General features: G+C 34.3%; 5 protein-coding genes across 5 annotated transcripts; all 5 read left to right on the top strand.

The window, feature by feature from the left end:
* The first annotated feature begins 323 nt into the window (after positions 1-323).
* MONOS_9799 (uncharacterized protein) lies at positions 324-2,156 on the top strand. The gene is made up of 4 exons (XM_067880331.1): positions 324-398; positions 536-563; positions 626-1,122; positions 1,196-2,156. The coding sequence occupies exons 1-4, from the start codon at positions 396-398 to the stop codon at positions 2,024-2,026; spliced, it is 1,359 nt and encodes a 452-aa protein (XP_067736501.1). The 5' UTR covers positions 324-395; the 3' UTR covers positions 2,027-2,156.
* A 301-nt stretch (positions 2,157-2,457) lies between these two features.
* On the top strand, positions 2,458-3,300 carry MONOS_9798 (uncharacterized protein; the record flags this gene model as incomplete). The annotated part of the gene is made up of 1 exon (XM_067880330.1): positions 2,458-3,300. The coding sequence occupies one exon, from the start codon at positions 2,458-2,460 to the stop codon at positions 3,298-3,300; it is 843 nt and encodes a 280-aa protein (XP_067736502.1).
* A 1,045-nt stretch (positions 3,301-4,345) lies between these two features.
* MONOS_9797 (uncharacterized protein) lies at positions 4,346-5,422 on the top strand (the record flags this gene model as incomplete). Its single annotated transcript, XM_067880329.1, has 1 exon — positions 4,346-5,422. The coding sequence occupies one exon, from the start codon at positions 4,346-4,348 to the stop codon at positions 5,420-5,422; it is 1,077 nt and encodes a 358-aa protein (XP_067736503.1).
* Positions 5,423-5,691: 269 nt separating this feature from the next.
* On the top strand, positions 5,692-6,510 carry MONOS_9796 (uncharacterized protein; the record flags this gene model as incomplete). Its single annotated transcript, XM_067880328.1, has 1 exon — positions 5,692-6,510. One exon carries the CDS (start codon positions 5,692-5,694, stop codon positions 6,508-6,510), a length of 819 nt encoding a protein of 272 aa, XP_067736504.1.
* Positions 6,511-11,175: 4,665 nt separating this feature from the next.
* MONOS_9795 (uncharacterized protein) lies at positions 11,176-17,925 on the top strand (the record flags this gene model as incomplete). The annotated part of the gene is made up of 2 exons (XM_067880327.1): positions 11,176-11,761; positions 11,918-17,925. The coding sequence occupies 2 exons, from the start codon at positions 11,176-11,178 to the stop codon at positions 17,923-17,925; spliced, it is 6,594 nt and encodes a 2,197-aa protein (XP_067736505.1).
* Positions 17,926-23,221: the final 5,296 nt, after the last annotated feature.

A 23,221-nucleotide genomic window follows, 5' to 3' on the forward strand; every position in this document is an offset into this window, starting at 1 on the left:
AAGATTTCCCTAAAAAGACATTTCGTCCGATTCTCGCGTTCTGAAGAGACAGATATTGGAAATATCTTCACAATCAATTGAACAATATAAATCTCAAACACTACGTCTTTTTGTATAATTAATAAAATTGTTGTATTACGTTGGCATTTCAATTAACAAAATACATCAGATTGAATTTCTAAAATCTTGGAATTACCATCATTGTCCGTTTTTTCAACGGGAGATTATGTTTGTAATTCTGCAGGATAAATTCATTTATCAACACTCATTTTGCTGATTGATATTCCAGTTCAAACAAATCACTTTTCGATCTTTGAATCCATAACAACAAACCGAATATAGTTTAACATTTTTTTCTTAACAATCACTTTCCAAAAGTGCCAAGACAATAAAGAATGGTGTGAACGTGACATTTTTAATGACTATTTTTGAGATTTTGTAATTCATCTATGTCGTCTTTCCAAACATATGCGAATTCAATGTGAATGATCATAATTGTGTTGTTTCTGAATGCAATGAATTTTCAAAAATGCAGACTGTGAGCGTCACTGAAAGATACAACAGTGTGCATCCATCGTTGCATTTGAATTCCTGGTGATTGTGGTTCTTTCCTTTTATATTGAAGAATTATTTTCAGAGCTTGAAGCTTGCGATGAGGATGAACAGATAAAGAAAATTGAAAAAATGAATGAAGTGATGGACGAGATGGACGAAGAAGAACTTGAATCTGTGGTCACTACAGAAGTGTTCAATGGAATTTACACAATGATTGTAGAAAAGAAAATAACAATGAAAAATATATTGTTGTTGTTGAAGCACGTTGGATGTTGCAAAGTGCTGAAAAGAGTTATTATTGATGAATTTGAAGTAACTTCGTTGAACAAAAGATTTGAGAAGATGATTATTGATGAAAATGAGAAAAAAAAGGATGAAAAGAAAGAAAAGCTGCTAACTGATCTTTGTGAATGCTATCTTTTGCTAAACGAAAAACATTCTTCAGAACTGCTTTCAATTTGTGTGGACTGTCTTCTGAAAGCTGCATTGAACAAAGAGAAAAACGAGAAAACTCAAAAAGAAGTGGAAATGGCATTGTTGGCTTTGAGCAATGTTGGGATGCGCTACGTGTGATTTTCTTATTAATTGATTTATTGAATTGTTTTTGGTTCATTTATTATGTTATAATTATATTTCATAGATAATTGAAAGAGATCTTTTCTTGGATGAAATCAAAGAGATTATCCAACATCACCAGGAACATCACAATCTCACTCGCCTTGCATACCAGTCTGCTTGGGCATTTTTCATATACAGGTCATTTTTCAGCGGATCATTGAATGAAGTGGTTATGAATGAAATGTATTTTGTGAGAGAGGTAACAAGAGAGGTGGAAGAATTGATTAAGTGTGTGGATTGGAAGAGAAAAGAAGATGAGGAAAGAGAAAAAGAAGAAGAGCATGTTTTGAAGGAATGGATCCATACATTGTTCAATATCTTATATTCCTGCTATTATTGGAATGAAGAATATTTAGAGCTTATCGGCTGCATTGTTCAGTTATTTCGAGCATCAAGGGACAATCACAGAGAAATTAACAATGAATGCATTGATTTTTTTCAAGCAGCAGCCGGAAATAAAATTGTGAAAGTTGAATGCTTGTTGAAAGGAGGAGCTTTTGATGTTATGATGGAGGAAATTCAGTGGCCAACGTTAGATGACATATATGCATTTCATATCTTGAAATTCTTTTTGGAAATTTCAGAAAGACTGAAAGAAGAGAAGGAATATGAAATGGAAGAAGATGAGGATTTTGAAAGGGAAGAAGAGAAGGAAGAAGAGAAGGAAGAAGAGAAGGAAGAAGAGAGGGAAAAAATGAAAAGAAAAGAAGCAAAAAGAAAAGTGCTTGAAAAGATGGAAGAAGAGGGATATGAAGATTCCATCACAAGCTGTCGTGAAATTCTTCTGTTTTTGAAGTTGGATTTTGGTAATTCTCTTTCTGAATGTTTCTCAGATTATTTGGTGAACATGTGAATAAAAAAGTGTTATACTTATCCTTGTGTTTTTTGAAGAGGAAGATTTTTTAATGGGGTTCGTTGTGGTTTAGCTTCATTTCAGATCTGTAATTCCAACAATGCAAATAGAAAAATATATCTGAAGAAAATATATTCTATTTTTAATTTTTCAATTTTGAATGATTTGCATTTGAAAAAAAAAGAATGTTCAAAAAAGAATACTGAAACATGGAAACTGGGAATTCAAGTGAAATAAAAGAAGAAAGAATCTTTTGGAGAATGTGTGTGAATAAATGAGAAAACAGAGTATTTTGTTAATTCGAATGATTTTCATTCGCATCAAAACACAAGCGTTTTGATTACAGAGAATACATTTATTTCACTTCCTTCTCTTATATTTTTGAGAGCGCCACGTTATGGGTCAGTCACGATCGCTGATCAAAAGAAAACATGTCGACCATCTTCGTGGGAACCGGACTCGCGACCGAACCTTGCGCAGCTCCGCTGACTGGTAGCCCTCCGAGTGCAATTCCTTCAATAGCAGGGAGTTATTCCGCTTCCAAATCAAGCGTTCAGTCGGAGCTTGATGGACTGACAGATCCAACGCGAAATGAAGTAGATGAAGGAGATTCTTCTTTGCAGCAAGCTTTCATGGAAATATTTGGACAGCCACCAGAAATTTCACTTTACGATATGCATCTTCCAGAAAATAAAATTTATGAAGCGCTTTCACTTATGAAAGATGAAGATTTGAGTCCATTTATTCAGAATGCTCCACCACCATTTACAAGATCCAAAGTTTTTTGGAAAGACGCGCTCGATCGTGCAGGGGAACGTACAGAAACATACCTTTATCCAGCAATAAAGTTACTTATATCGGCATGCTCAACAATCAAGTCAGGAGACACGACGAAAGAAATGATAGCAGATTCATGTTTGCTTTTAGCCCAGGCACTGAAAGAAGCCAGACACGTTAGTATACAAGCAAGATATGGATTTTCTGAAGCAGAAAAAATGAAAGACGAGTTCTCATCATCGCTGTTAACTCAAAGACAAAAAGAAATTTTGGAAGAATCAAAGAAGATATCCACGAAACAAAGATGGGGGTCTGCAAGTATTACAAATTTGTATGCAAGGAAGAAACAAACCAGGGGATTTCAAAGCGGAACAAAGAATTATCGGTTTTTTCGAGATTGGCCCCGGACGCCCAGCTCAAAACGATCATTCACCACAAGCAGCGCCCCAAGAAATTACTCAAGAGGGAGTTCCGGGGACAAAGCAAAGTCTCAATAGAACACAACCTCACAATTGGTGGAAGAACAGCGTTATTTTCCAATGCATGGAAAATGGTGGGATGAGAAAAGATGATCAAAAGAGGAGTTGTTCCGGTTTGGAGGAGTGCCCAAGCTCGGAAAACCCTTATCAATTCTCAGGTAAATTGCAGAAGACCGAAGCAATCACAAGAAACAAGAGAAGCCTTGGCGGAGTTAATCAAAGTTCAAGTGAAAACTGGAATTATCAGGAAAACCACCAAAAACCAAGTGAGATTTGTCAATCCAATATTTGCAGTCAGGAAAAGGAATGGGAGCTGGAGACAGATTGTGGATTGCAGGAAGTTGAACAATGCGATAAAAACAATGCACTTCAAACAAGAGGATCATCGATCTGTGGAAAGAATTATAAAGAATGGGGATTTCGCAGTCACACTGGATCCAAGCCAAGCGTCCTATCTCATCAAGGTATCAGAGGATTTCTCTTTTTTTCTAAGCTTCGAGTTTAACAAAGAATTTTATTGCTTCACCAGTATGCATTTCGGTTTCAAGGACTCTCCAAGAATATTCACAAAAGTTATGAGAAAAATCATTTCGTTCATTCGGGAAAGATGGAAGGTGAAAGCTGTCGCATATTTAGACGACATTGTCTAGCTCCATCAAGACAAGCAAGAACTGAAGAGAATCGCACATGAAGTTATAAGTCTATTTCAAAAGCTTGGACTAATTGCAAACCTGGAAAAGAGCCACACAGAACCATCAAATCGTTTTTCATTCCTCGGATATTCATGGGACACATCCAACTTCACCGCAACTTTGGAGAAAGGCAGAAAGAAAGAATTGCTCACGGAATGTTACAGATGGAGGTGCTTAGCACTGAAATGCAAGCAAACAAGAGTGAGAGATTTCGCGTCGTTCATTGGCAAGCTGAGTGGAACTCGCTTCGTTTTCAAAGAAGCTTCACTCCATCTTCCATCGATGTCCAAGCTTTTGAACAAAATGGTCAGAAAGGTGGTATGGAAAGGAAGGATTAGGATCAACACATCAATCCTTCCGAGCATTCAAAAATGGATATCGAGACTGAATGCGAACAAACCGAGACAGCTTTGCCCAATATTCCAACCTCAAGCAACCTTGACGACAGATGCATCAGAGAGAGCCGTAGGAGCTTTTCTACTGATGAACAACAAGAAATACGATTTCCATCAATCGCTTCCAGGGAAGATGAAAGGCCAGAGCTCGAATTTCAGGGAATTATATGCGATCAATCGAGCACTCAATCATTTCAGATACCTTCTTCAAGCGAACAAAGTCTGCAGCTTGCTAATCAGATCAGACAATACAACAGCGGTCTTCAATATCAATCGGTGGAATGCATAAACAAGCCTCAGGAAGTTGCTGATGAAAATATGGACATTTGTTCAGAACAATCACATTCAGATAAAAGCCCAACACTTGCCAGGGATGAAGAATGTCAGAGCAGATGCTCTATCCAGGCTAGAAAGAGGGGGAGATTACTCCATAAAACAAGAAGAGCAAACGAGATCACGGAAAACCTCAATCTCAAAATAACGTTGGATGCGTTCGCAACGAACGAGAACACGAAAGCGGACCGATGGTGCGGTCCAGGAAGCACGCTAAACGAAGACGGACTCCAGCAATCATGGCAAAGAGGCGTTATTTTAGCCCATCCTCCGATTCCGTTAATAGTTCCAACGATTGTGAAATCGATAGAGGAAAATGCACATGTTCTTCTTCTGATTCCAGATTGGAGAGGGCAGATATGGGAACCGCTGATAAGAATGACGAGACACTGCGAATGGAGATGGAAAGAACAGAACCAGGTTTTGAAGGAAGGAAGATGGATGAAACGGATGGAAGCAAGCCTACCACCAGGCAGAATGAGAATAGTCCTTATCAATCCCCAGAATCACAAGGAGAAAAATGGTTTCGGAGAATGCTTCTTTCAAAGGGATATTCCGAAAGGGTTATCGATGAATGCAAAAATAGCGTTGCTGAAAACACATGGAAAGGATATTCATATAGCTATGCGCGTTTCTGTGAAATTTGGGAAGATAAAAGAAATGGAGATCCACCGGAAGCTTGGAGTGAGTGGGTTGAAAAATGCGCTTCCATATTCATAAGCCTGAAGGACAAAGGGACGAAAGCTTCGACGCTCAAACAAACATGTGCCGCATTATCTCTTATCTCAGAATTACTGTACAATAGAGGCCTTGGAGAATCTGCTCTCATGCAAAGGCTATTAAAATCATTCAGAAGATCAGAAAACAGGAAGAAAAGAGACAAACCAGACATCTGGAACCCACAACTCCTGCTGCAGAAAATAACATCATTAGGTGAGAACAGGAACCTTGATTTTCACGAATTGACAAAAAAGGCCATTTGCACATGTATGTTGTTCTCCGCCTGTCGCTTTACGGAGTTGGAAAGGATAAACCTTCATAATTCAACAATTGGAGACGATGCAATAAAACTTGATTCATCATTAAAAACATCAACAGAACGTACAGATATTATCATCCCGTTTCTAAAAGAACAGCCGCATGTATGCCCAGCAGCTTCCATACAGGAACTTTGGAACAGAATCAAAGAATCTCAGCCAAATGCAACTTCAGTATTCATCGATGAGAAAACTCATCTAACACTTTCTGCAAGAATGATTCGTAACTATGCAGCTGAAATGTTACAGGATGCCGGGATTCCGAGGTGTTTCGGGCCTTACTCATTGAAACATGCGTCTATCACAGCGCTAACGATGGCAGGAATTCCCTCAGCCCAAAATGCTAAGTTTGCCAGACTCTCTCCTAGAAGCAACACTATCACAAAGCATTACGTCCAATCAGATGTGTCAAGCAAGCTGGCCCACGTGATAGCAAGAAGCAATTCAACTATTCTTCCACCTGAAGAAAGTGGGCATGAGTCAGAATCCGATTCAGATTCTGAGGCGGAATCCGATTCCGAATCATATTCCAGTTCAAAATCCGAGGAACAAACACCAACAAAGAAAACATGTAAAAGCGAAGATCAAAAACAACAAGCAATAATTGCATACACAGATAAAGTTGAGGAACCAGAGGACACCGAAGAAAACAATGCTGCACAGACAGTTATCAGCGAGGCTAAGATTGAATTCATTATCCGAACAAGATCTCAAAGAAGAAAAGAATTGGAAAAGAAACAACACGAAGAAAAGGATACATGTTCAAGCTGATTAACATTATCAAACCTTCCCAATTATCTGTGCTCTCAAAAATATAAGAGAAGGAAGTGAAATAAATGTTTTCTCTGTAATCAAAACGCTTGTGTTTTGATTGAAAGAGAAAATGGTTATTTCACTTTCTTCTCTTACTCCCTCCACAACTTAGACATCCCATCCCCTTATGAATCCGTCATTGCTGAATAACAATGATGTGAAAAATTAAACACTTAGAATACATTCTCATTAAAGTTTATATTTTAAAACATTCAATTTAATTAAATTGTACCTTTCTTGTTTCTAACATGTGTTTTCACTGCATTTGTAATAATTTTCAATTTGCCAAATGACAATTCTTTATATTTTCCCATTGACACCTTTGTTCACCATTTCATTAAGTGCCATTTTGATCAGCTGGGTGACTGACTTATAACGTGGCGCTCTCAAAAATATAAGTGAAAAAAAAGTGAAATAACCATTATCTCTTTCAATCATTTCCAGAAGCCAACATTTCCAAATCAAAAATTTTCCTTTCAGAATAACTGATTGTTCACCAACTGTATCATCACATAATAATCAAATGTGACAAAAAAATGAATATCTGCTCTCGATAATCCTATCTCCATTTGCCATTTCCAATATTCTTTTGTGACAGTTTCCTTCTCCATTTCAAATTCTTTGTCTTTCTCTCATCACCTTTTGACTCTTCTGCCACTCACAAAAGAGATGTCACATTGAGAAATCTGTCGCATTCCTTCGCTTCAATCGTCCATTCCTTCATTGAAATTATTCCAATATTCCTTCTTTATTTCATCTGCGCTTCATTCAACAGCTGAATGATAAAATGAAAAAATTGTCCTCCTTTTTTGATTGGGTGTCAACATCATATCCATTGCATTGCCTTATTGTTTTGGCCGCTTCTTCTTGACAGATGAGAAATTTGTCTTTGTGTTTGTGAATTGAAACAGAAGACAAAACTTGAAGAAGTATTCACTGAGAGTTGAATAGAATGAATTACACAACGTTCCTTAAAAATCATTGGAGAAGATGTTTAAGAAGAGAAGAAGAAGAAGAAGAAGCTCAAATAAATAATTAGTGATTGTTGTGCAAAGTGAGATGATAAGCATGGAAAAATTTTGCTCAAAAGCAACATCAAATAAAATTGGTTGAAATTCAGCAAAATCAAATATTATCTTGCTTCATCTTCCATTTTTGTGTGTTCTCAGAAACAACGTCTTCTCAATCTTTCACGTATTCAACTCCATCTTTTTTTTTCTCTGACAAAAAACATGAAATATTTGGAAACCATTCTTTTCATTCATAAATCTTCCGCTTTTCCTTCACTTCTTTCTCGAAAACAATCTTTCTTCCGAAATAACTCTTCGCAAAAACCCAAAGCAATGCATCTTCATCATATCTCGAGTTTTATCTTTCTTCTTCTTTTCCTTATCCTTCCCCTCTTTTCTTCTTCTTCAAAGTCATAAAATACAAAACTTTTTGAAAATCATGAAAAAAAAACAATAAAAATTCAATAATATTTATTTTTTAAGATTAAAACAAACCTTTTGATTTGTTAGCCATTTTTAATTTTTGTCTCATTGAAAAGTCTCGTTTTCTTCAATAAAAAATTCGTCATTCCCCCATCAACAACATTTTCAGCAACATATTCTCCAATCATCCATTTTCAATAAGTCTTTTCATCTCCATTTGAGAAGGTTTCTGATCCTTCTGAAAATAGAGAGATTTGGAATTTTAACAATTCCTTCTGATTGAATCAAAAATTTATTTCGTCCAGCACCAATCCAATCTTTTCGCCTTGACATTCTTTCCACATGAACCAGTTATTCTAGCAAGGCATTCTTCCAAGTCAAGGAAATATCATTCATTCATTCAGTTTATTTGGTTCATGAACTCGAACAATAAAAAATAATATATTTGAAAATAATTACAAACTTCATCTTTTCCAAAAATTCTCAACAGTTCTTCTTTCAGAAAAGCAATTTTCAACAGATGTTTATCCATCTCTCAAATCAGATTCCTGCAAAACGAACAAATGATATAAAAAAATATCATTCCACAAACCAGAAATGAGCAAACATATAACTTTCCATTCTTTAAGTCTCTTCCACCTTTTATCTTTTTTTTCAATCGGCCAATGGTAATAGGGTTACACTTTTACCTCTGACCCTTTTTTTTACCCCCACCCTTTTTTTTGTGGAGCTGGCTACGGCTTAACACAAGCTCGTAGCTAACGAAAAATAACAAGAAACGTTTGTTTTTTCATATTTAACTTATTCAGAAAAAATTTTTTTACGAAAATTTTTTAACTTTGACATCTCTGTATTTTTTTAATTTTATTTTTTGATCATTGAATTGATGGTCTTTCCATGAATATAACATTCTGGAAGTTTTAAGCTACACCATCATTACACCTCATATCCTTTTTATTTCTTTAATTAATTTTCACATTTCACAAGTTTCTTTTTCACCTGTTTTCTCATTTCATCGACTTTTCGATAAAATACAATTTCATAAGGAATGATGAATTTTTGAAAATATTTTTAAGATTATCCTTAATATATTGTTATATTTTAATCATGTGGAATCATAAAAAAAAGTTTTTCAAATTTGATTTTAAATAGAAAAATGAAAAACATCAATTTCGGTTGTTTTGATTTTTTCAGCCAGTAACATTTATTCAGCAAAACATTTTGTGAGCTTGCAATAATATATTGAGTCAAAAATAAGATACAGCTAATAAAATTAAAAAATTGTCTTTTATACAATTAAAAATTGCGTTTTATCGAAAAGTCGATGAAATGAGAAAACAGGTGAAAAAGAAACTTGTGAAATGTGAAAAGTTACTAAAGAAATAAAAAGGATATGAGGTGTAATGATGGTGTAGCTTAAAACTTCCAGAATGTTATATTCATGGAAAGACCATCAATTCAATGATCAAAAAATAAAATTAAAAAAATACAGAGATGTCAAAGTTAAAAAATTTTCGTAAAAAAATTTTTTCTGAATAAGTTAAATATGAAAAAACAAACGTTTCTTGTTATTTTTCGTTAGCTACGAGCTTGTGTTAAGCCGTAGCCAGCTCCACAAAAAAAAGGGTGGGGGTAAAAAAAAGGGTCAGAGGTAAAAGTGTAACCCTATGGGACGAAATATTTTGCTTTATGAATTTTGTTCCATTTTCCTCTAACAAATATTATTCTCAAATTTTGGATTTTTCTGTTAATATTTGCATAGTTTCGCTTGATTTATAATGAAATTATTGTAGAAAAAGTTTGGAACAAATTTCAAATTTTTTCATAATTGCAAAAATATTATCCCATATAAACCATTTCTTTCATATTTGTTCGCAAAACTGTCTAATCAAATGGTTATGCAAACTGCTTTTTTTTATCACATACAAATGCTTTGAATCCAATTCCACAACCAAATGAAAAATACATTTCTCAACAGATGGCATGATCATTGAATTCTTCGAAATCCTTGATTGCACGTTCATCAAAAGTATTTAAAAAATCAAGTCAATCTGAAAACATAACTATGGTTTATCAGATTTTTTCAGTGCGAATTGGGATCAAACATAAATGTTCTATGAATAACAAACAATAAAGAAACAAATTACTGTTTGTTCTTTTGTTTCCAAATTATTATGTTTCAATAAATCAATTATAAACAATAATCTGTTTCAATTTACTGTTGAAACAATTTTTTTGCATTGATAAGGCAAGCACAAAATTGCATTTGGTTTATAAAATTTTTCTCTCAAAAAGTTGTTATGATTTTTGGAATTTTATTATTTATGGAAAAAAACAGTTGCTTTCTGGATAGCTGTTAAATAGGATAATTTTAACATTGCATCATTAATAATATGTTTCAAATATTATAATAAGTATTTCAATTTCATCTTTTCTTTATTCAATCATTTGAAGATAAAATGATCATTCTCATTATATTTTATTTTTCAAATCAAAACTGTTTTTATTACGTATGAGGGTGCATTTGTTCCTTTTTGCATGCCTGATTTTGGTAGAAACATTTAAATCTCAAGTCATCTATGGAACAGCCACATTAAGGAATGAAGGTATTTTTTCAAATATAACTTTTAAATATAACTGTATTTATTTCGGTCAAGGCAACTCAAATGATGAACAATTTCCAGTAAATGGCAATAATGATTATTTTTCTGAACGGAGAAAAGCATCAGGAACGAACAGATGGAAAACAGGAACATGCACAGCGATTTATTCATTTTTACGCTTTTCCAATGCTTCAGTTGGACTGAAGAATGTGGCAGTCGATTATTCTTCCTCCCCATTTATCCTAATTACAGATAAATCGAATGTGGTGTTGGATTCATGTGTTTCCCACCAAAAATCGGAATTTCCGTTTCTTTTGAATATCGGGTCAATCTTCCTCACAAACATGACTTTGATCCCCCAAGAGAGTCTTAACCCTTCCAGTCTCATATTTTCATCTGATGATTCCAATTCTGTTATTTTGAGAAATTCTATCATCACAGACCTGGCTGTTTCTTCATCAGACTATTTTCTGTTATCAGGAAAGAGCAAAAGCGAACAGATTGATAATTGTGCCTTCAGGAACATGTCTGTGAAATATGACACGAATAGCGATCATTTTGTGGAACATTCATGTTTTCGAAGTTCAATGGAGAATTGCCTTGCTTATTCGTGTGTGAATGCATTTGAAGGAGGGATTTCGAGTGGATCATATTCTTCACAGGAATTCATCTGCAAAAACACAACAATAAACTTTGGGAAAAGAGAAATGAATGATCTCGAGAAAAAAGGACAAATTAATTCAACTGAGAGTCAATTCTTTTCATTGTGTGAATGGACTGATTGCACAGCACCACAAGGAGGAGCTCTTTATGTGCATGACAATGCAAGTGCCATTCTCACAGTTGAGAATTCTTCGTTCACAAGATGCAGTGCTTCCTCGACAAGAGGTGGAGGAATATATGCTCAAAGAATAGCTGAATGCGTTGTGCATCATTCAACATTTGATCAATGTGTTGCATATGGTTCTTCAGATTGGGGTGGAGGAGGGATTCAGTTTGAAACAATTTATGTTCAGCCAATGGTTGACGATTGCTTATTTAATAACTGTTCTGCTACCAATGACGGAGGAGGAATTGGATTTTATCAAGAAACTGCTCAAAAGCAAAAAAAATGCGTAATTAACTCATTCTTCAAATTTTGTCAAGCGTCAAATTCTTCAACTTCTGCCGGAGGTGCAATTTCGCATTGGGATGGAACAATTCAAATTATATTCTCAAATTGTTTATTTTATCATTGCTCTTCGCTTTCAGGAGGAGCAGTTTGCTTGTATCTGAATGCAAATAATAAAAGAGTTTTGTTTTATTATTGTTTTTTCCACAATAACACAGGCACGAGGTGTGGCAACGATATGTTGCTTCATGGTTCAACATCTAATAATATTGATCCAAGTTGCTATTCAACCGGTCAAACATCATACAGAGTTTGTATAAATTCTAATTCATATACCTATCGGAGTGAATGGCTTCGCAATGATTTTGGAAATGTGAGATTTGTCTCATCAACTGATTTACAACCAAAAGGCAACGACACATATGCTTGTGGAATTTATGAATCTTATCCATGCAGCACTATTAGCCATTGTTTGACTCAGCTAATTCCAGACTTGGTTCACAATGTCGAAGTATTTTCGGGAACAATAATCGAAACAAATAGTTTTGATTGTGGGCCAGACAGTTTTACTGTTTATGGCCAAAGCAATATGAGCACAACAATCCAAACGGAATTTGAAGCACCTGGGATATCTCTTTTTTCAGTCTCGACAGGCACATTGACTGCCAGAGACTTTGTTCTTGTGCATGATTCGGATCATCCGAATAACCGTGGGTCAAGGCTGTTTGAGATAAGTGGAGCAGGAGGAATGAGGATCAGCAGACTGAACATATCTTTTGGGAGCGGACAATCAGCAGAAACAGCATTTTCGACAGAACTGATAAATGTCCAGAATGGGGTGTTTCATATGGAACATGTGAACTGGGCAAAGACGATTTCCACAAATTCATTGTTTTCGCTTTCTTTGACTAATGAAATTTCATTGACACTTTCAGAGTGCGCCTTTGATGGAATTGAGAGAACAACGAGCGGAGCAGCAGTGATATCGTTTTCGAATGACAAGGCAAATATTGATGTGAATTGTTGCACTTTTGAAGGATGTGGAAGCAGAACATCAGCTGACGGGGGATCGATGATGCTGTGTGTTGGGAATGGAAATGAAGTGAAAGTGAAAGGCGGATCTTTTGATGGGTGCTATTGCTCTTCTTCCAATGGATTTGGGGGAGGAATCCTTCTTCGATTGTTGAATGAAAATCCCAATTTTCTGATTTCTTCTTCATTTGGCACAAACACTGCCAAATGGGGGAATGATATCTTTGCCATTTCACCCAATCTGGAAGAAACAGCAAAATCGGAAAAAATCACATATGTGACAGATTCATTGGATTCTGTTCAGAAGGTGAGAGGATATGACAATGGAAACAACAGTGTGGCCATTCCTCTGTGCATCTATCTCCTCCCCACCCCAGAAGAAATATATGTGAGCAATTCTGAGGCATCCAATCACTCACACTGTGGAATTGTCCAATTCCCTTGTTTGACAATGAAGCACTCCCTCACTCGTCAAGCAGGAGAAAAGAAAGTTGTTGTGAATGGAATGATTCAGATGAGCGATGAATTGGAATTTGGTGAACAGAAACATGAAATCCGAGGAAGCAATGATCAGAGTGGTTGGACAGTCTCTGATTCAAGTTCAACATCTAATTCAGCGATGATTTCAGCAAGTGTTGAGACAGAATTATCAAAACTCATCTTCTATCTTCCATCTTCCCTTCCTCTTCATTCCACTTTCATTTCGTCATCTTCATCATCAATGACTCTGTCTCAATGTTCTCTTTCCCTTCAAAATTTATCATCAGAATTGACATTTCTGTTCTTGTCTGTTGAGTCAGGGATCTTAGCCATCGACACATTCTCAGCTTCATCGGTTGATTTGAGGAGAAATCCGCTGATTTCGTTGAGGGGAAGCAGCATAAATAGCGAGTTGATGAACACTCTGTGGTTGAACATGACGAATAGCAGTTTTACAAAAATCGAAAGAGCAGCTGGAAGTGGAGGGTGTGTGAGCATTGACAACAGCAATGATGAAAATACAAACACACAAATAAATGTTGAAGAATGTTCATTTGATGGGTGTTCTGTGCAGGCTGATGAAAGCAGAGGAGGGGCCATTGATACTCAGCTGAAAGGGAGCATTCAAATGAATGTAATTTCATGCACATTCACAGGATGCACAGCACCAGCAGAAGAACGGAAGATTGGGTTTGGGGGAGGGATGGCACTGAAGTTGATCGATGATTACGCTTCGTTTGTGATTTCATCCCCTGTTTTTGAGGCAGATAAGCCAAATATTGCGAAATATGGAAATGACCTGTTTGTTGAATCATCCAACTTAACGAGAAGCATCACAAACACCTCGCTTCCATTTGTATCTGGGCATCTGGCAGATATTTCGTTGGATTCGATGAGAGGCTTTGATGGGAATTACACAACGAATGCCATTCCACTGGTCAATTTCTGGCGAGCGATTGGGTCAGAGATATTTATTGGGAGCGAAGGTTGTGATGTGTGTGTGTGTGGATTCTCAGATTATCCGTGTCTGTCGATGGATCATTCGTTGGATCGATTGCCAGAAGGAAATGAAAGGAATGTCAGCATCATTGGAAAAGGGTATCTGCAGAAGAGTGTTGATGTGAGTGGAATATCAGTGAAATCGGATGAGAGCAGCATGTGCTCATTGGAATGTGTCTCATCGCTTGAAGGAGCAGGAGGAGCAGCAATGAAGATTTGTGGCATTACCAATTTCGAGCTGATAAAGTTTGTGATTCCTTCTTCATTTGCAAGTGGAGTGAATGTTTTGATGCATGTTGGCTCAAGTGAGGGATTGTTGACTGTGAAAGACTGCACATTCACCAAAAAAGGAGATGAGAGAGAAGAATTGACAGATTATGGGCTGATCAAAGCAGATGGAGGGACAGTTGTGTTGGAATTGGTGACGATGCAATTGTTGAGCTTTTCGCAGGATGTTATTTCTGTGTTGTCAACAACAGTGCTGAATGCGAAAAATCTGACGATGAAGAATATTGAGGTGGAGGGAGCAAGTGGATTGAGGATATCAAAGGGATCAGCTGGAGAGAAGAGAGGGAGCAATGAAGGAGAACAAAACATTGTAATTGAGTGGAGTTTGTTTGAAGAAGTCACCCAAGACACGACAGAAAACATCTCGATCATTCGAAATGAAAATGATGAGCCATTGAAAATGGTTGTTCGGAACACAACGATGAAGAGATGTGGAGGGTTGAAGTGTGGAAAGGGAGGAGGGATGTTTTGCGAGTTGAACGAAGGAGGATGTTTAGAGTGCTCATTTTGCAAGATTTCAGAGTGTTTCTGCTCGACTGCAGGAAGAGGTGGGTGGATGTTTCTTGAATGCACCTCAACAGCTGAGAAGCCTCTGAATTTTGTGCTTTCGAACATCACGTTCCGAGACAACACCGCATTGAGAGGGAGAGATGTGTATGTTCAATGCCACTCAATCGATACACAAATTGTTGATGAGCAGTTCTTGCTGGATTTCAGAGCGCCATTTGTGAAGGACAAGGCAGTATGGGGTGCCACAACAGACTCGTTTGTGGGGGAAGAAGATCTTCTGCTGAGGGTGATGAAATACCAGAGCGAGACGATATTTGTGTCATCAATTGCAGACAATCGCGCAGACAGCAAGCAATGTGGAGAGTTGGACACACCATGCCACTCATTGAGCTTTGGAGTGCAGCACATCATTCAATCTCTGTTCTCACAGCTGTTGATCTTGGGGCAAACAGAAATTGTTGGGAAGTGTGATGTTCTTGATGTGACCATCCGCTCATTGCAATCTCCATCTGCTGCTTTGGTGCATCTGAACTCTACAATAACCAATGAGGGAAATCTGATCACAACCTCAGAGAAAGTTCGGATCGAAAGTGTGAAATTCAATTTTGGTCAGTTATTTTCATATTCAGGCAATTCAATCATTCATGAAGCAAATGGTCAGCTTTCTCTTTCATCTGTTGATTTTTCTTCTGTTGGCCAATCAGAAAGCATTGAATTTGTTGTTCTCAATTCAACATTGCTGAGCATCGAAAATGGAATTCTTCATGTTGACAACTGCTCAATATCAATGCTTTCATTCAAGAAGCCTTCGTTTCTGTTTAATGGAGATGATGTATCAATCACAAATGTGAAACTGGAACTAATTGAATCAATAACAAATGTATTTGAGATTGGTGATTGTGGAAGTGTTGTATTTAATGGAGTATCTGCAGATGGAGTGAAATTATCTGAAGGTTGCGTTATTGCGATAAACGATTTGTCTTCGAGTTCAATTTCAATTGGAATCTCCTCATTCGACAACTGTTCGAGGAATTCAAAAGGAGCTTCTGTTTTCTCAGCTTATTCAACTTCTGCTCAAATAATTCTTTCAAACTGTTCCTGTTCAAATTGCGATTCTCTCTCCGACAAAGGAAGCATTGTGGAGATTAACAATGCAAAAGATGTTTCGATGCAAATGTGTGAGTTTGAAGGAATTCTTTCAAAAGAAAGTGAAAATGAGAGAAATAATAATTTTGAAGAAATATGCAAATGGAATGGATCACTTGTTCACTCAGCGAATTCTTCGTTGGTGATGAAATATGTGACAATAATGAATGCTTCATCAGGTGGATTGTCAGTGTCTGCTGGAGATGTGACGATTGAGAAAGGAGAGTTTTTGAACAACAATCCATTCATTGAAAAGTATCCCTCTCTTCGTCGAAACATCGTTTGTTCAAATTCTGGAGCATTGAATGTGATGAGTTTGAAAGGAGGAGATGGATTGAAGGATAACTCTTCACTTTGGATGTTGAATGATGGATGCAGTTTTGATGGGATTATTTCAGATAGAGATTCATCGTTCTTCATTCCTATATTGGAGAGTGTGGAAGCAAAAGAAGAGACAGACAGGATGAAGCTGACATTCAAAGGATTGCTTCTTGTTCCATGCAATCTGTCATTTGCAGTTGCGAAGAGAAAAGGAGAAGAGAAGGATATTGAAAAGCATGATTTTGATTCAGATGGATTTTTATCAGAAAGAGAAGTCGAAGGAAGTGTGGGAAAAGATCTCATCAGCAGTTGTGGAAATGAAATCGAAGTTAGCGTGTCTATTTTGTTTGGAGCATTTAAATCTCCTTCATCAACACATTCATTCATTCTGAAGAATACAAGCATTACTCCACCAAAAGATGATGAAATAATGTCAAAAGAAGAGAAAAAAATTGAATGGAGTTTATTTGCCTTTATTGGGTGTATTGTTATTATTATAATTCTGTTATTTGGTATTGTTGTGATGGCCGTGGTTCAGCAAAGGAAACTGAGGGAAATTGAAAAGAAAGTTGAAAAAGAGAAATTAGAAAATGAGCAGATAATGGGGAAGATGGAAAGGAAAAGGGAAAGCAGTGAAAGAAGCTTTGAGATGAGTGAAATGCCATCGACATTACTGGAGGGGATGACAAGCCAAATTCCTCTTCTCATTGACAACGATGAAGATCTTCCAGAGCCTCCGTCAATGAACAATGAAATTCTGAATGAAAATGGTCTGCCAGATTTGGAATCTCCATTGCCATTGTCCGAGAATGATTCTGTTTCATTGGTATCTCAATCGCATTCATTCAATGTTATATCAGCCAAGAAGCCATTTCGAGAGAAGGAGAAAAAGAACATCAAAACATTGCATTCGGTGATTCATTCAGTGCAAGGTAATTTCACCATGGGAACAAGAGCAATGGATGTTATTGATGGGAAGGAAGTGGTGATGGCAGTGGCAGAGCTATTTGAGCATTTGATTTCTGTTGGAGACGAAAGAGTGGAAATGATGGGAAAACAATTGTGCCCATATTCGATTTTTGTTGAGGAAGGAAATGAAAATGAAATCTACGTGTTGACAGAGGAATTGGAGGATGAAAAGGAGAAGGAAGAAATGAAGCGATGGAAGGAGCCAGAAATGGGATATGAAGATGATGGAATTGAACAGGCAGTTGTTTTCACACTTGGACTGATTCTGCATGAGATGACAACCGGGGAAGTGCCCTTGAGTGAGTGTGATGCGGAGGAAGCGCAGGAGATGATGAGGGATGGAGTGCGACCACTGACAGAAGGAATCGAAGGAGAAGATCTGGTTGAGGTGATGGAGAAGATGTGGGCAGACGAGCCAAATGACAGGCCAACATTGGATGAGGTGATTGGTTTGCTGAAAGGGATAAATGGGGTGCTTTGATACTTCTTTGCTTGCTTGCTGCATGTTTGTAGAATTGAGCTGAATGATTAAAATGTTTGGATTGCGAAAACAGCACCTTCCCCTGATGACTTGTTTTGAATCTGCTGTTCAATGGGAATTCGTCTTCGCAAAGGTGAAATTTGAAGAAGCCTTCAACTGAATGTGTTGAAGTGCAAATGATTTCACAATTGTTTCATTTGCCAATTATGTTGTTTCAACGTATCCACCATCTTTGGAGCAAGATCACTAAATGTGTTTGTGTGAGTGTAGTATTTTTTTAGTTTTTTTCATATTTTGTTTTTGTGTTTTGGAGTTGAAAATTTTGCTCTTTATTTGTTTTTGATTTTGTTTTTGTGTATCTCTAACATGAATGAATTTTCAATGAATTCACTTGGATCCTATTGGAAAATTCTTGCGTGACTTTTTTATATTCCTGTTGTTTTTTCACGTTGATTTAATTCCCATCAAATTTCTTTTTTCTGTTTTATGTTTTCTCAAGCATTTTCCATTAACATCAACAATTCAACGAATAAAAAGTAATCGTCATCGATTTTTTAATTTTTATGAATGTTGTTGAAAATATAATGAAGGGTTTGATTGCCCTAATTTTTTTGAATAAATGAGAATATCTCATTCATGAAATTCAGAGAATTCTTAAAGGAAGGATTGACCACATCAATGTTGATTGATGTCATGGGCATAATTCTTTCAATTTTCAATTATTCTCTCTCATTTTGTCATTAACAATGCAGTCTTTAATTTTGAAAGAATAATTAAGGTCGGATGAAAATGAAAAATTTGAACCTTTTCATTTTGATAATAACATGCAATCATTTGGATTCAACAAAATGGAAACATTTGATGGATCAAACAAAAAAGAAAAAAAAGAACTCATAAAATTGAATTGATGAAATCTGAATTTATCGTTTTTTCTTTTTAATTCATTGTTCTTTGATGGAACATTCATTTACAGAAATAATGAATCATTATGATCAAACAATAAGGAATGTATTTTTTTCTAACAGTCTTCATATTTTGTTTTTGATTTTATGCTTGATCTCAATGTCTCAATTCCAAGGACTGAAAACATCCTTCTTTTTTCTGTTTCAAATTTTCGAACACTTTTTATTTTTTTTTTCCATCTCTTGACATTATTTTTTTTTCAATCCAATTTTTTTCTTTTTCTATTAACTTGCTGATAACAGCATCAACACAGTTTCTTTTTCTCCCACAAAAAAACACGTGGCACAATTTCTTGTTTAGCAAATCAACAAATTGGATAAAAAAGATTTATTTTCAATTCTCTGGCCATCTCTGATCATCAATCTCTCTAAAAATATGAAATTATTTCACACAATCTCCCATAAGATCTTTTGATTTTTGGTGAGTTCCAATTATCTAAACAATCTTCATTATTCTCATTTATTAAGAAAAACAATTGGAAATGTAATTCTTTATTCCACAAAATTTGATAATTTATTAATAAAGTCATTGTTTTAATCTTATCACTTTTCATTTGAATTTTCACTTGATTAACCTCCATACAGGTATTGCACAATAAATCAGACAAGATCGTTATTTCAATAACCACTCAAAAAGAAAATCAAATAATTTCACTATGAAAATATCTTATCCATCCTGACTAATTTGAAATACGAGACTTTAATTTCCGTGTCGACTGAAAATAGAAAAATATTATGTTTTGAAATTTCGGAGAAACTCATAAACCTATTATTCTGAAATTTCGATATTTCTATTTTCTGAGCACAAATGAAGCTGCTTTGAAAGATTTGTGTATCAAATGAGTTGGTATTAATGAGATATATATTCTGAAAAATTATCAGTACTTCTTCTTATGCAGATATTGAGAAAACGATCTTGTCTGGTATTATATGCTATGTCTGTATTTTTAAATTTGAGCATATATCGAAAATATAGAAAGTTTGATAATTCATTCATTCTATTGGTTGAATTTGACATTAAGTGTCTGGTTAATATCTTGCTTGATATTGATCGCACATCATTCAAAATCCTTTTCGAAAACAGTCATTCATTAAATAATATGCTTCAGTCAAAAGCTGACATCGTCACAACGAAAATAATCAACACCTGTTATTGTCACCTTTTTCGGTTTTTAAAAAAATATTTTCCATTTTCCTATTAGTCTTTTGTCTATAATAATAACAGTACCAATTATTTGATTGCATATTTCGAATCATTATGAATGATTCTTTCAATGAAAAATTAATTATTTCTTAAAAAAAATAAGAATTTTTCATTTCAAAATGTATTTAAACAAGTTTGAATAACAAAATGAAACAAAAACATTTTATCACTTTCGAAAAATGTGTTTCTGAATAGTATTTGGTGCAAAATACGGACTTTCAAGCTTTTTTTGCACAAAGCACAAAAAATTGTTTCACTTATAACATTATAGTTAGTGTTAATAATGGTGGACACTTTCAATAACTGTGGACAGTTGCATTATCTCAACAACCGTTGATTATTGCTTTTTGACAATTAACCTAATTATTCCCTCAATGAACATGAACTTATAAGACATACAGAAACGAAACAACTTTCTCTGCAGAATGAAATAAAAGACATTTTAAAATTTCAGAGAAACTCGGAGAAATGAGATTTTTCAAGTTTCTCCGAAAATTAAAAATGTTTTTTCAAAATTCTGCAGAGCAAGTTGTTTCATTTCTGTATGTCTTATAAGTTCATGTTCATTGAGGGAATAATTAGGTTAATTGTCAAAAAGCAATAATCAACGGTTGTTGAGATAATGCAACTGTCCACAGTTATTGAAAGTGTCCACCATTATTAACACTAACTATATTAAACTAAATCAGATTTCAAAATAAGTTAGATTTTCATTACTGAAAACAAACATAATTGATATAATAACATTATGTTTTGCGACCTCACATGTATTAAAAAAAATAAACCAATTTTTTCAAATTTTTAATCACAAAAAGTTCATCAAATGTGCATAATTTTTCAATGAAAATGCCTGAAGTGAAATATTTTTCCCCAAATGACCAATGAAAAATTATATTTCGATCAAATTTTTTTCTGCACTCACTAAACTTTTCAAAAACGAAGACCTCTTCTTGAAAATCTTATGATATTCATTCTTATGAAATTTCGTGAGTGTTAATGAAAAAATTTGATCAAGATATAACATTTTTAATTTCATTTGAAAATTAATTCTTGCTAAACGTTGAATGAATTTCAATTATCACTGAAGTATATGTTTCAGATAAAAGTGAAGTGGCATATTCATTTCAGAGTGAGATTCATCTTTGGGTTTACCAATAAACTTTGTTTTATTAAAAAAATTTCATATCGAAATATTTGATTAATGAAATAATATGAATGTGATTTTAATAAAAATCTTAACTTTTTTCGGAATAGAAAAACTTTGAAGGTCTTATGACTTTGGATTAGAATTATTCATTAAACCGAAAAAAACATAATAATTGTTTCAAATGAAGATGAGAGAGTTTGTATGTTTGAAAATATGATAGATGAAAGGGATTATAACTTTTCAGTGTTCATAAGTCAATATTTATAGTTTATTCTTTAACCGAAAATATTAAGAGAGATAAACAGATTCAAAAATTACCATTCATAAAACACTTTTAAAAATTCTTAAAATTTAGAACTCACAGACAAAAAAATTTTCAATATTTAGATAATGCATCGAACTTCATATATTTCATACACAAAATTCTTTTCCAACATTTCCTTTCATTTCAATTATTAATATTCTTTGTTTTTTGCATTTTGAAAATTCTCTTGACAAGACATACGCAAACATTCATTGTCAAGTTTTCAATTTAACCAAAAATGAATTTTCATTTCTTTTGTCTTTTTTCAATCCATTTCACATTTATTGAGCAAAAAGTTGAATAATTGGAAAAATTTCAAAATTCTGAAATAATACCATCAATTCCTTTTTAGAAAATGCTTATTTCAACTTCACTTCACAATAATAATTACATATAGGTGATTATTTTTGATATCGTGTTGTTTCTGTCAAAAAATTTGGAAAGAAAATTTGAATAGAATATAAATTAATGCACAACGAATATTATTCTCGTATTTGTTGATATATTTACAATGAACTTATCTCAAACATTGGCACATGAAAGTGTTGTCAAACATTTTTCATTAAATAGAAATATTTCCAGTCATCGAAAAACAACCTTCGAAAAATCAATCCACTGAATAAAGTGATGATTTCAAAAACAATTACACATATGAACATATAAATATTAGTGTGTATATTTTATCTTGACCTCAAATTTTTATCTTAACCCTTTTTAGAATCTTTCTGAAGCTTTTTTCAAGCTTAGCAAAGGTTTGAGACAAAAAATATATAAATATTCAATTTTATCTTTATTATTTACAACTTTCTATAATTTAATATTTGAAAAAAATTTCATTTCATAAAAATGATTATTATTTAATATATTATAGTACCCAGATCAAAGACTTGCTGGCTTTGAAGCGAATATTTCTTGCTGAACGTTTAAAGCCATTGCATCACAATTCCACATTCCTTTTTTAGTATCTTATCTTATTTTTTTCATTTTCAATTTAATTTTTGACCTTTTTTTCTCATTTCACTGTTTTCGCTTAAAACACGTTTTTTAATATTATCATGTGTTCGTGTCAAATTTAATTTCAATGAAAAAATATCCAAAGTCTTATTTATCCTTTATTTGTATTAAGCATTGAAATGAAAAGGATCTTTTCAAGAATTTTTACTGAAAAGCAAGAATAAATGATTTTTTTGCAATTCAAATTACCAAACATATACAAACAAATATTCATTTTAACATACGAGAATCGTTTTATTTTAATAATATTTATTTATCATTTCAATAAATTTCAAAACAAATTCATATGTGTCCTTATAATCGTGTTTTTTGAAAAAAAGTGTGAAAAAAAACAAGTTGAGAAAGTTTAAAACAACCAAAACATATAATAAAGAAATAATGAATAATGTTATTGAAGCTTAAAACTTCTGAGAATAAGTATTCGATGGAAAAGCAGCAAGTCAATGATCAAAACATAAAATTATTATAATCCTTGATCTTTTTGAAAAACATGAAATATTGAAAAAAAAAATACAGAAGAAGGAAATAGAAACTACTTAAACATTTCTGGTTATTTTTTATTTATCACAGGCTTGTGTTGAGCTAAAAGCATGAAAAAAAAAAAAGATCTTGATAAAGAAAAAATGTTAAGATAAAATCATAGCGCAATTAATAATAGATGAATT

The sequence above is a fragment of the Monocercomonoides exilis genome, assembly GCF_001643675.1.
Source record: "Monocercomonoides exilis strain PA203 chromosome Unknown scaffold1-2713096, whole genome shotgun sequence".
NCBI lineage: Eukaryota > Preaxostyla > Oxymonadida > Polymastigidae > Monocercomonoides > Monocercomonoides exilis.